Source organism: Vulpes vulpes, chromosome 6 (assembly GCF_048418805.1).
Source record: "Vulpes vulpes isolate BD-2025 chromosome 6, VulVul3, whole genome shotgun sequence".
NCBI classification, from domain to species: Eukaryota; Metazoa; Chordata; class Mammalia; order Carnivora; family Canidae; genus Vulpes; species Vulpes vulpes.
In genome coordinates this window covers 22,108,633-22,123,276 of record NC_132785.1, presented here as the reverse complement: position 1 = coordinate 22,123,276, position 14,644 = coordinate 22,108,633, and the positions used below count along the sequence as shown (strand labels likewise).

The 14,644-nt window shown below is 35.5% G+C and overlaps 1 protein-coding gene across 16 annotated transcripts in view; it reads left to right on the top strand.

The window, feature by feature from the left end:
* Positions 1–14,644, top strand: part of PCDH9 (protocadherin 9) — a 959,413-nt gene that overhangs the window by 69,521 nt on the left and 875,248 nt on the right. Inside the window, exon 3 of one of the 16 annotated variants that reach the window (XM_072760685.1) lies at positions 718–6,504. The exons of the other annotated variants lie outside the window; for them this stretch is intronic. Within the exon in view, the coding sequence (XP_072616786.1) occupies positions 718–798 (81 nt within the window). The 3' untranslated portion in view covers positions 799–6,504. Of the gene's footprint in view, positions 1–717; positions 6,505–14,644 lie in introns of those variants that run through there. 16 annotated transcript variants of the gene reach the window in all.

Sequence of the window (14,644 nt, the reverse complement as noted above, 5' to 3'; positions counted from 1 at the left end):
TGTTTCCTTGAGACTTTCCTTGTATTTGAACAGAAATTTATAGCTGAAGCAAAATTAAAGAGAATTGTCTAACAATTCTGGCTCGTTCTGCAGTCAGGAAGGGGATTGGAAATGGTTTCCTCTAGATACCCAGAGTCTTAAATCACTTTATTCCATTAATTGTACTGTGATCTGAACGTGTGATGAAAAACACCCCCCCCCCCAAAAAAAAATTCCTCTTCCCAACAGTCTCTCTACCGACATCATTTACTACTGTTGTTCCAGATAGATTATCTGAAATTTCAAATAAATTTTCCCATGGTGCTTGGATTTCAGAGATGCTTAAGATATCTAAGTGGCTAGAAAAATTGCTTGAATGCTCCACAAACTAGCTCCTAACCACATTAATTCAAAGGGTGTGAGAGTTCAATTGTACTCAGCACTGCATGAATGTTCAGAGGGAATCCAGAATCTGACTCAGTAGGATGAATTGTTCTGGTAGGTGCCTATAAGGAGAAGTGGCCTTTCTCAAGAGGAATCCTGAATGATGCTTGTGGCACATAATAGTATAGTAGCTGGTTAAAGTATAATGCTAATTTAAATCCTATAAGAGCACGATGGTGTAAGGGTTGCCACAGCCCACATGATTGTCTTGAATCATGATATTTAAACGTGAACTTTGAGACTTCGTGCAATCGAATCAAAATAGATATATGAAGACAATTTTTTGTATTGCAGGAAAGGAAACTCATGAAACTTTTGGAGTATTTGTTTCTGCTGCATTTTGTTGCTGTTGTGGATGACGATTTATTTGTTTGAAACCCGTAAGTGTGAAAAGAAATGAATCACAAAAACTAAGAGGGGTCAGGATTTCTCAGGTGGCCGTGATGTTCATCTGAAGAAGCTCTTCAGAATGTCTCTGAGCTGTAGTACTTTGACAGTGGAAGAAAGAATAAGGAAATTCATATCAGTATTTGATTCATGTGCAAATGAATTACAAAGAAACTCAAAGTTCTAGGAACCATGCTAAAAATAATAGAAAAAAGTAAGCAGGCAAGGGCTTCTTTCTTACAGAATGAAAATATTTTGGTTGCATACTTTACTTATTTATTACAGTGTTATTGGTTTTCTTTGCACTAAGTGATACGTTATTTTTTTTTCAGTGTGAGGTTTATTTTTTTCCTGAATAAACCTGCTTACAAGAGTCAATTCCTAAATGAATTAATTCCTTAAGAAGGTACATTGCCAGCTGTTAGGCCAAAAGTTGTTCACCACCTGTCCCTTCAGTCATCTTTCCAGTTATCTTAAAGGTTTTAAATGGGAATGTTCAAATAAATTGCAAATCTAAAAGAATATTTTATTTTTCAAAAAATTTTTACCTTCACTGCATCCTTCTGGGATGCAGTCTTATCTCTCTGACCTCCATTCTTGAGGTTCAAGAACTCATCCTGTTGATTTTCTTTTTGTAAATTCCATTTGCTTTAAGCAAGTGCTATGAAGGGCCAGTGTGCCAAGAGTGTGCCAAATGTGACAGACCACGATGGCCTCAAGTCGTGTTATCCTTGTGTTTGAACAATTTAGTGGTAAACCTTGTCTTTTGGAATGGTTTATATGGTTTTTAATGGTTTATATATCTCTACATAGGTTGCCTACTCTCATCCTTTGTACATGACTGTCCATCCTTTGTCCATGACTTTAACCTGAAAGTCCTATGTCTCGATGAGTCAAGGCAGGTGATCAGTCTACACGGCAACCTTCTTCTCTAACATCCTCCTATTCCAATCCCTTCTTTCCTTCCTTTCAACAATTTCCAGGTGTATGATCTTGAAGAAATCATCTTATTTTGCTGATCTTCAATCTCTTCATTTGCAAGAGAGGAGTAATAATAGTTTCTTTCACAGTTTTTTTTTTTTTTAAGATTAAAGATAGTGTCACTGGGTTGGTATCTATCCTATTATCCATGAATGGAGTTACTTTTTCTCTTTTTAGTGTGATATTATTTTGGACTACAGGGAGACGGTTATTTTCTCTTGCTGATAGGAACTAAACTAGTATAATTTCAACATGGTAGTTTGTGTAATTTCATAATTCCTATGGCTAGATAGACATAGCAAAAAACACCGGAGAAGGCAAGTCCCATTTACCATATCTCATAAACAGTACAAGCTGTAACAAAGACTATTCTTTTGTATCCATGCTTTGGGACCTTTCATCCTTTGGGATTAAAAAAATAGCACTAAAAAAGAAATTCAGTGCTTGTCATTCCTGTTCTCTGTTTGCTACATAAACAGTTGAGCCCAGGATATATGGAAATGAATTGACATTGTGTTCTATTGGCTGATATAGTAGTCTCCTCTTATCCATGGAGGGTATGTTCCAAGACCCCCAGTGGATGCCTGAAACCACCGATAGTACCCAACTCTCTAAATATATTTTTTCCTCTACATACCTACCTATGATAAAGTTTAATTTATAAATTAAGCACAGTAAGAGATTAAAACAATAATAATACAATAGAACAATTGTAACAATCTACTGTAATAAAAGCTGTGTGAATGTGGTCTCTCTCTCTTTCAAAATATCTTATTGTACTAGACTCACATTACTTGTGATGATGTGAGATGAGATGAAGAGAGGTGAGCAACACAGACTTTGTGATGTAGTGTTAGGCTGCCACTGACCTTCTGTGGATACATCAGAAAGAGGATCATCTGCTTCTGGACTGAGTGGATGGCAGGTAACTGAGACCTCACAAAGTGAGACTGCAGATAAGGGAGCAATGCTGAACCATGTGAAACAAAATGAAGAAGCAGACGTATTTACTTTCTTTGGGCCTAAAATAAATGTTGATACCCTTATCCTTGTAACTTGTCTCTTAGGAACATTAAAAGGTCTAGTGATACCAATTATGCCAATTATAAGAGTGTGTATATGATATACTGCAGAAAGACATGGTAATTATCATCATTTTAGAGAAAAGCATAAGATTCTGACATTCAGTTACCTTTGTAAGAAGTTTACTTTTAAAATCACTTCATCTCATTTGGCATCTAAACCCACCACAGATGCTTTATGATTTTATGTTTTTAATTAATGTCAACCCCCAGGTTGCAGTGAGAGTTGTCTGATTTCCCTGCCAGAGCCCAGACTGAGAGAATTATGCTGGCAATGAAGAAATGATGATGCCCATTAAGGTTTCAAACTCAAGTTTGAAACTTTAGGAAAAATCTGGTCTGTTTATGTGCTACTCTTAAGGTTGTCTTCTGCTAAGGGCCCTTCTATGATCACCAGAGAAATACCTTTAATAAATATTATCGCTGAAAAACAGACCACATTCATAATTATAGTACTACTTCATTATCTCACATGGCATATTTTTATTTCTTATCGAATTCCTATTCAATAAAAGAAATTATTTGGAATTATAAGCACCTTTTACATGATCTTACATGGGTTTGAGAGTCAGTAGAGTTTACGTACAACGTAGGCGAGGTGCTGTCATCATATAGGTGCCATATCAGAGACTTTTAGCAAACTGAACATTCTTTAAAGATGCTGGGTGAAGTAGAAATAATCATTCTTAGACTCGCTATTAATGTAATTTACATTCATTCATTTAAATTATATTATTTGAGCACTTAGTATATCTATGTCTTTGGAAATGAATATTTCAGAAACAAATACAAGAAAATCCAGCTAAAAAGAAATGTATAGCTTAGGCGCACCTGGGTGGCTCAGTTGGCTAAACATCTGTCTTTGGCTCAGTCACGATCCCAGGACGTTAGGATCAAGCCCCATGTTGGGCTCCCTGCTCAGTCAATCGGGAGCCTGCTTCTTCTCCCTCTGCCGCTCCTCCCATTCATGCTTTCTCTCTCCTGCTTTCTCTCTCTCTCTTTCAAATAAATACATGAGGGGCAGCCCTGGTGGCTTAGCGGTTTATTGCCACCTTCAGCCCAGGGCATGATCCTGGAGACAGGGGATTGAGTCCCACGTTGGGCTCCCTGCATGGAGCCTGCTTCTCCCTCTGCCTGTGTCTCTGCCTCTCTCTCTCTCTCTCTCTCTCTCTGTCTCTAATAAATAAATAAAATCTTTAAAAAAATACATGAAATCTTTAAAAAAAGATTTAATAGAGGAGATTTTTAAATTACATAACTTCAGAGAGTGGTAAATGGCTCAGGTGATTTACACACACAGTTTCAGGGCAAGGATAAGTATAAAGAGGTATGATGCAATTAAGATCTATTAATATCCAAAAAGGAGTGCATTTCTTCAATCAATTAATATTCTATGTATGTCAGGCATGAATGTAGGCTCTAAGGATACAGGGGATAACATAAAAGATAAGCAATCTATTTTATAAAGCAAAGAAGGAAATAAAAAATAACATCAGATAATGTTAAATATTCCAAAGAAATGTGTAGAGATTGAGAGGAAGCATATATGATATAGTCTGATCTCCTTAATGATGTGGTATTGGAGTTGAGGCTTGAAGGATTAAATTGGCCAGCCACATGAAAATCAGGGAAGTGGATGTCCAGGGAGTAAGAAGAGCAAGCTCAAGAGCTCTGAAACAGTCATGTTTGCCAGTCATATTAGGATTTGAGTTGGATTCTTAGTTATTGATAAAATTCAGACACCTGAAGGTAGATGAGCTTGATACTGCCTCTTTTTTTTTTTTTTTTCTATCCCCACAAAATAGTTTCCTTTTGTTGGTTATTTCAGAGTGAGTCCAATGTTTTACTTCTCTTTGTACAGTTTTTAGTATTCTGGATCTTTCCTTTAGGGTATATAGCTTCTGTCAACAGTGAGTAATTTCTCAGCAAATACAGAAGGAAAAAGGGGACTGCCCCTGGGAAGTAAAGGGAAGATGGCTTAAAAATAAAATCACCTAATGGAACACATCATGCATCTAGCATATGTTCCATTGTTATAAAAAATACAAGAATATTTGCTTTCCATATATTTGGTAATTACTACTAAGATAATCCAATTTCAACATAAATAAATTATGGTTTTACATCTCCTTCTTTCCCATTTGGGAATCTTCCCATGCTTCTGTCACACTCTAGCCTCTGATACGGTAATATCAAATAATCACTTAACCAAAGCCTTATAACAGATTTTAAAATATTACAAAAGCCTGAAGCATTGAACTGTCTCTGAAAAACTTTTGAAAGATTTAGAAATGATGCTGGAATTACTTGGGCCTGCCAGCCTATTGCATTCAGGTCCAGACAGTTTTAGTTTGCTTCTGAAAAATAACTGAGATGAGTTTTAAAAGGCGAGTTAAAGAGAAACTGTGAAATATCTGATAAGCTGGGAAGGGATGCCAAAATACAAAATTGAAAATCATATGTATAGAAAGCAAAACCCCTTTGACAAAAGATATACATTAAGAGAATGCAGTGAAAATTAGGTATAAAGAAATCATTATAGGATAACATTTCTTAATATAGCAGAAGTGTCCAAAACAAGATAGTATCTCTCACATATTCTAAACTGGCAGTGGATTATTTTATATACTTACTTTTTACATCTTATACGAAGAGAACTTTTTGTCATTTTAGTTTCTGTTTATTTTTATTCTCTACTTTACATTTGTTTCAATTCAATGCACCAATTCTTTTGAAATTAGTTGTATAAAACAATATATGCCTTGAGCAAGACGCCAAAGTATATGTGTGTGTTCATGGTGTGTCTTTAATTCTAAGGTCACAACAAGGCCAAATGAGACTGCTATTGCTTTTGTCATTCATACAAAATGATTTCCTTTGGCGATTTAGTTATTTCAGGGTGAACTAAATTTTTCATCAGTGCCTATTATACTGTAAATGTATTTTTTCAGCAAATGGTAAATCTCCAGTAACTGTAGATAAAAGTGTCATAGAAGAAGAAACCTCTTCTAAGCAAAAGGGTAGATATTAAAGGTTTTTTTTTTTTTTTTTTAAGTTGTAGACCTTCATCACCATCTATGGAATACCCTAAATGTGTAAGGCATTTCAAAGTACACAAGGATGAAAATGACACAACTTCAATAGGTGAAAGGAGCTCAAATAGCTCATAGTTTTACAAACAGAAAATATGTTTAAACAAGCTAAGTATGTTGAGAGAAGTGCTGTAAAAAATTTTTAAAAAATATATTGTGGAAACGACAACTAGCTCTGTTAGAGAAGAAGGTTAGAAAGAAGAGCTTGGCCTGAGTCATAGGGCCACACAGGTACCCCTGGGTACACAGGAAAAGGGGAGAGGGCAGCATGGCCATCAAGCCCTGAGGTCAGAAAGAGGCACAGGGCAGGTCTTGGTTGCACTGATTAGGGTTAGGTGGGGAAGTATCTGGAATGTTGCACAAAGTTTGGGGCCCAGGTAATAGCTAACCTCATCCACTTCAACAGGAAGACAGAATGGTCTCTTTGCTAGAAGGCCCTGCTGCATTGAGATCTAAGCCTCAGTTCCTCTAATTAGCATCTTAGATGTATTCTTCCTAGGTATTTAAAATGTAATTTAAATTTAAAAACGTAATAAAAAATAAAATGTAAAACTCTCATCCTCCTCATTCTTATTTCTTGAGCATAATTTTGAAGGAGGTTTCCCCAAGTAAAGTGGGTTTAAAAGTAGCATTAATGATGATTCTTTTTTTTTTGTATTGATAGGCTTTATGTTTTTCATCTTACTGGGGAAAAAGAAGGTTCTTTTTTTTTTTTTTTTTTTTTTTTTAAGAGTATAAAGACAAAACAACATGCCGTTGAACAAAGCTAATATTCCTTCCTTTCCAAAAGGGCATCAATCATTTTGAGGCAGCAGACATTTTCTTAAGCCTGTCAGGTCTAAGGGGATTTAATCAGAGATTTAGAAATATTCTCTTATCTACCCAAAGAGATGCTGATTTCAACTGATTTACTGTTGCTGTTGCAAAACTGAAGAAATGCTCAGAGATTTAGGTTAGAAAACATATGTTGTTCATAATTCTTTCTTCATCAATGAGGTAAAATCAGAAATCTAGCAATGTCATGCTTTTTTACTCTGAAAGGTACAGAGAGGCCTTAGGCACAAGTGGATTTCTGGAAGCAGTAGATTTCATAAATTTGAGCTAAATTGTATCAGGCATGGAGAGCTGCCAAATTCTAATTCATTAGTTCACTGTTTGGCAGAGTTCTGCTTCCTATCAACAATGAAGCATACAGGTTTCTTGTGGGGGTATGGAATGTTCTCACTTCCAAAAGGCAGCTTGTACTTTTATTTAATGTAAAACATGATTCTTAAAACAAGTACAACACAAAAAGTCTCATAAGTTCTCTACTTATGAGAAGATGAAGTTTGGGGGAATTTGTGAAATATTACAGTTTCTCTTATGTTATTTGAGATGTTTTAAGAAGTGAAAAAATATTAAGAATCTTTGAATTCACTTGTATCATCTTGCAACAAAAGAATTACCTCATTTTTAAAAAATATTATGTATTTATTTATTCATAAGAGACACAGAGAGAGAGAGGGGCAGAGACATAGGCAGAGGGAGAAGCAGGCTTCCTGCTGGGAGCCTGATGTGGGACTCAATCCCAGGACCCTGGGATCAGGCCCTGAGCCGACGGCAGATGCTCAACCACTGAGCCACCCAGGCGTCCCAAGAATTACATGTTTAGACACAATGATGATACGGGAACTCTGAGTGCACCTGAGCCATGGTGACTTAAAGGTGAGTGTGGTCCAGAATTGAGTGAAGATGTTCCCTTCAGCTCTACTCTGATTGCTGCTTCCTGAGGTCTTTACAAAGCCTTAAAAGCCTAAAGTCCCTGAGCTTAATGACATTTTTCTCTTGATTATTATTTGCCTCAGTTTTGATCGATTGAAAAGATATTTTTTTTCTTCATTTAAGTATTGAGCAAAAAGCTTTCCCAGCTTCTAAAAGGGCAGTATTCCCCATTGTTAGTTGCTGTGTGAGATGAGGTCCTTGGTTCAGATGAGGTCTTCAGTTCTAACATTATAGGATTTTAGAATGCAGTGTTTCCTCTTAGATTTCCTACCCAAGTCGGAATCATGCCCATTTCTTTCAAAATAGTCATGAAAGAAGTTGTAGCTATTGATTTACCAGGAGAAACTAACCTGTTCCCCTTGTGTTACTCAGACACATACCCCCACATCCAGCAACTCATAAGGAGAAATAACAAGGCAGTTAGGAAATACAGTCATGGTCCTTCACTACCTTAAATATTAATAACAGTAAAGAGGAAGAGATGTTATTTTTTCTTCAAGTATTTTTTTTTATCACTTGCTATATGCAAAGTGTTGTATTAAGCTGCAATGGGAGAATATAAAAGTAAAAAAAAGATTGTCTTTCTTACTAAAAGTTGGTCTCTAGTAGCAGAAGACACAATAAATGGCCCTATTTCAAGATAGTATAAATCAACAAATGTTGATTTAAAAAAAAAAAAAAAACAGGAACCCTAGATATTCATGGAAGGAATAATTTTTTTTTTTTTTTATTTATGATAGTCACAGAGAGAGAGAGAGAGAGAGAGGCAGAGACACAGGCAGAGGGAGAAGCAGGCTCCATGCACCAGGAGCCTGATGTGGGATTCGATCCCGGGTCTCCAGGATCGCGCCCTGGGCCAAAGGCAGGCGCCAAACCACTGCGCCACCCAAGGATCCCTTTTTTTTTTTTTTATTTACATGGAAGGAATAATTTTAAATAGAAAGGCCAAAGAGACCCTCAAGAAGAGGATGAGCATTTCCCCGGACTTTGAAAAAAATGGAGGACTTTTGGGGGTTAAAATAGGTAAAGGCAGAGGACAAGGTACTGTACAGCAGAAGTCATATATGGTGAATGTTGAATTCAGTTTTTCCATAGATTAAGCTTTTTATGGAGTGGACAGTGGAGAGTAATTGGAAGGTCTTAGGAAAGCGAGAGTCACAATCAAAATTGTTGAGATAAAGTTAATCTACTGTAGCAGGTAGGTTGGATTTAAAAGGATTAGTTACTAACTCTGCTTGCAAATAGTTGTGCAGTGAAAAGATACGGCCTTCTTGAAGTTCTTGTTAGATGAGTGAACAGCACTGAGTGCGTGTGATTACAAAAGGCAAGTTCTACTTACTCTATTTTCCAGTATATATATATTTTTTTCTTTTTGGTAGGTTAAAAACAAGTGTGCATTAGCTGTAAATGGCTCTCCACTTATTTACCAATCGTTATTCTCACTCTTTGATATAATTACAGGCACTTATTTTGGTGTTTTGTGGTTAAGAATCACATGACTTAAATAAATTACACATATTGATTTAGCAAAACCAAGGGTGGGGGAGCAACATGGGGCCATTGAGATGAATAAGAAACCAATGATTATATTTCTTGTTAACATTCATTCAAGATGTCTTAATTATGAGTTCACTTTACTTGCCACGACAGTCAAACTATGGCTTAATAAAAGTAACAATCTTTATTAGTTATGATTTTTTGGACTTGTTATGGAAAGTTAATGCCTCAGACTTTTTGTTTTGATTAAAACTAGAATTTTGTTTTGCCACTAAAATATGGACTGAAAATATTCCTGCCTACATATATCCCTTATAAGCATTTATTTTTTTTAAAGATTTTATTTATTTATTCGTGAGAGACACAGAGAGATAGGCAGAGACATAGGCAGAGGGAGAAGCAGGCTCCCTGCGGGAAGCCCAATGCGGACTCCATCCCAGGAGCCTGGGATCATGCTTTGAGCTAAAGGCAGATGCTCAACCACTGAGCCACCCCTGATAACCATTTATTTTCAGAATCTTAGTATTAGAGAGTATTTCTGCCGCTAAGAAGTTCTGTAAATTTGAGTTTTAGTTTCTTCATTTGTAAAATGTGGATAAAAATACAATCCAGGGTATTTGTAAGGGTTAAATACATTAATTTGTGTGAAACTGTCTAGGTAAAAGCAGAGTTTTTAAAACTATATCAATGCAATTTTATTACTACTGCCATTCCCTAGTTTTAAAGTTAATAATCTTAGGTTTTTACAGGAAGTAAAAGCTTTTAAAGTAGTTTTTCTGTATGAAAGTAGAAATTGCGATTTCTTTGTGATTTTAGGGTAATAAGTAATCATAAAATATCAAAGCCTCATGGCTATTAATATTCATAGTTTGATTTTGCCTTTAGTGTTACTTTGTTTTTTATGAAAATAGATGTCTGTTTAGGTTTATTTCTTTACTTTCTTGTGAAAATGTGAATGATGACCATAATAACACAGGTACTGTGATTAAAATAAGATAGCTCACTGAATTATCATCACACCTATAAAGTAGGCAGTATTACATACCTTTCATAAGTAAAGTGAGATTTAGAAATATTAAAAATGATATGTTTGATATGACTGAACTGAGCAGTGAAACAGAATTCAGCTGAGGCAGTCAGCAGTAGGAGCCCATATCCTTGCTATGTTATGCTTGCTGTGTTCACACTGATAGTATGAAGGTAGCTTTTGAAGGATCACAAATTCAAGGAGGACAGATCTCTATCTTTGCACTTTTCCCACATAATTACTCATGTTAATATTCCCTCAACAGATCTAGCAGCATTGTTGGAACATAGTTGCTCCATAAATACTCTCACAAGGTTGTTGGTATCATATAGTAGACTAGGGCCGAGACTTGGGTGCTGAGGTTTGAGTACCAGTTTGGGGGAGGGGGAAACCATGGCCTCATTTGTGCCATCCTAGTTGTAGCCCTGCTCAAGGAAAGTTTGCTTCTTTGGATGATCCCAGTTCTTGATTAGAACTGATTAGATCATGGGATAGTTTTACATCTTAGGAATCAAAAACTTCATATAATATATTTTTGAAGATCAAAGGAACTTGTCTATTTATTGTATTCATCGCTGGATAGTTTTCAGTTGCTGTATTTTTGCAATTTAACATGTAAACTCAAAACTTGAAGAACATGAAACCTCCAGGCCTTGATCAATTTTTCTTAGGCTTTAATGGTAAGTAAAAATGTCCTTATGACAAGTGTAAAGAATGTAGAGAAGGACTTCAAAGGACCTGGAAGAAAAATATGACTGAAGTAAGAAATGCCAAGTTTTAAATGCAAATGAATATGTTGATTGATTCAGAAAAGTGGTAATTTTAAAGAGAATGTTGGTTTCCTTTGCCTTAATCTTTTCATTTAAAATTAAAACTCGTACAAGCATTCTAACCAAATGCTGGTTATTGCATATAACAAGGAACAACATAATTACTTTTTTCTTTTCTTTTTTTTTCTTTTCTGTGTCTCATTGCACATGTGCATGCTGCTGTTACCTAGGAGAGGAAGCAGTGTACATCAGCTGTAAAAATCCAAAGAATAGAGGAAATTCCTATAATTGGTCCCTAACTGTCTGGGGAGAGCTGCTTCACACACAGAAATGGTCTTGAACAAATCTTATTCTGTAGAATGTTTCCTTCAAATCACAAAGGGAAAGAAAAAATACAAATTCCAATTAATGTAATTTTGCAGAAAAAAAAAGACATGGAAGGTATTCTTAACATCCTGGATATGCTTATGAATTCTCAAAGCCACTGAGACTTAGTGACTTCTGAGGACTTGAAGTATGTTAAAAAGATAGACCCGCATTTAAATGCTGATCTCAACTTTTCACTGGGGACCACTAAAAAGCCTTTCAGAAGAAAAGACCAGGATCAGCAAAACATGAAATCATTATAGCAGCAGACTTTCTAGGTCTGCTTTATATTTTATTTTTGAAAAGGACATTTGTTTAAAGATATGATAGTTTTATCCTGCATGTAATGCCTACTCATTTACTGGGGAGGGTGGAGCAGGCTGGAGGGGTGGGATGGAATACTGTGACAGTGAGTTTACAGACCAGAAATGCAAGAGAACGGGCCCAGACCCCAGCTATTTTTTAGCAATTCATCTGTGAGGGCATTTTCCTAATTCTTAATGAGGGCAAAAAAATGAACGGCAGCCTCTGCTTACAAATGGATCCCTGAAATATAAGGAGATGATTTTGGCTATTGCAAAGGTGACTGTCATGGATCAGCCCCCAAATGTCCTTGTCTTCTTTCAAAATCCCTCCATCTCAGTTGTTAGTCCTTTCGGTTAAAAACAGCAGCAGCAGCAGCAACAACAACAACAACAACAACAACAACAACAACAACAAAACTGAATATGGTACCCTTCTCAAGTTCATTACCACAGCTGTGAACATGGGTCAAAATGGTCACTTTAAAGTAAGGCAAGCGTATCCTCCCTCCAGCAACAGTGCAGAGTGGGTGGTTAGATGTGACCAAACAGCATGTTATTGCTCTCCTAGTAAATACTCATCATGGTCTTGTATGTGTGATGTAGATTTCCTCTCACTCTTTCCTCTTGTCCCACTCCCACCTGTACCATTGAAAAAAAAAAAAAAAACAAACACCATAGGTAGATTTAAATAACTGCAAAGAAAAAGCCATTTTGTCTTTCCAAAAATGATCATTTCTCATTCAAAAAATGAAGTTCTGATAGAAAGTTGAAGCATCCAATTTTCAGCTGTTGAAAATAAGAAATTGAACAAACAAGAAGGCTAAGGCTAAAAACAATGGTCTAAGAAGTCTTTTCAGATGAACAGTAATACTTGCAGAACAAATCAAATGCTGTAGGCTAGAGGAGGGGAGTAGGGAAACGGTCCATTAGAGCATCTTTCTTACATTGTTTATCTACTTTGTATGTATAAAAATGCTTCTGCTTGCCTCTGGGCACCTGTATAACACAATTCAGAACCTTGAAAGAATAACTAAACTTAAACAAGAAAGCCAAAAATCACAGTTGTTCCTTGCCGAACCAGAATCTCACTTCCTATCAGAAAAAGGAGATCGGAGAAAAAAACCTGCTTCACTATTTACTTTATGAAAATGTTTAGAAAAAACCCTGCTCTTAAGTGGAAGTTTGTTTTGACTGAAGAAGGCTTTTCTGGCAGAGTACGTTTAATAAAAAAGAAAGGAGTTGCCAGTTATCCACAAGCATTGAAAGCATTTCAGAATTGGACCCCTTTCATAAGTCCTTAATGTAACCACTGCCGCTTCTAAATGTGAACAGTCTCAAAGATTCCTGGAAGGATCTATTTTGGAAAGGGTCATTTGCTGGTTTCCGATGTTCCCTGCATATTTTTTGTGCACTTTACAAAATTTACTGAGCAGATGATTTTTCAAGATTTCCATTGACATAAATAATGGCAGAAAGCCTGAATCAAGATGTCCATCAGAGCAAACCAAGGACAATCATTCTGGTTTGTTTGTTTTGTCTTGATTTGTGTTTTAGGAATTTGGCTTGAAAATCACACTAGAAATTTCATTTGGAGGAAAGAACATATGGCATGTGTGATATCCTCCATTGGGCAAATCATCATATAGCCACATATTAATTTATATGCATTTTATATATGCTTAGTTTTGTGACATCTTAACAAGTCAAGTAAATTATCGTGAGTGCATATAGCTTCATTACATAATATCTTAGGAAAAGCTTTATTAGATACACGTATTTCTGCTGTTATTCAATATCAAATATAACAGAGACTGTTTAGCATGAGTTTCCTGGAAACATTTGAAGACATTTCAATGTCATTTTATGTTGACTGAAATGAAACGTGGACTATTTCCTCAATTACCTGCCTAAAACATTCAGCAAAAAGAGACCTATTAAATCTGAAGATTATAGGCAAGCCAGCTTTATAGCAGACAAAATTAATTCTTAAACTTATTGCCTTGCAAGTTAAGAGCAAAAGACTTTCTGATTATAGATATTAAGATCCTATAATGTCATCCTTCAAAAGCACGTGTTAATGTAAAATCCTTGTAAAATATGATTTTGGTGTCATTTTATTGACAGATATATCATCTCTTCTGAAGTTTGAGAAATGTCATTGAAATGACTTTCTAAACACTTTAGGGAGACTTTTCATTCATTATACTAGTATATTTTATATGCTATAAAAAGTAATACAGTTACCATCGTGTAGTAATTTGACTTTGAACTGGACTACTTTGCATTAATGCTTCTCTTAGTCATTATCCATAAAAGATTCTTGTTACTTGTTTCTGGATTTGAAAAGTTATGACATGCATATCTGAATATACAACTGAAACTTCAAAACTTTTCTTTGTGTCTACTACTTTATACCATAAATCCTATAGTATAAACTGTAGTGTTGATGATAATCTAATAGGGTGAAATATACTTTCCTATTAGGCATGAAGAGTCTCTACTTCTTAATGAGAAATCCTATTTTGTCTTAATTAAGACTGTTGAGCTTCTCTGGTACTAAATGAGGTGCCTAAAATCCCTCAACATTCCTATCATGTATGAAAAAGGAAGAACAAAAAAATTTGACAAGGTAAAAATAATTAATTCAGAACGCTTGGAAGAATCCTAATAGAGAGATAATTCATTTATAAGTATCTTGTTCAGACCAAATCATGAGTTCTTGAAGAATTCTATTTCTTTGGTGTTTGCTACTAATATTTAGACAGCCCTCCAAAGAATGCTTTGAGCAATCATCAATATATGTTGGAGCATATATATATATATATATATTTTACTGTCATCATTACATTGTACTATAGTGTATAATATATTTTTCCTTTAAAATCGTTTAGGGAGACTGATGAATGTCTGATTTAAGAGAACTTTCATTTTCTGGTTGTTTTTATGTCAAACA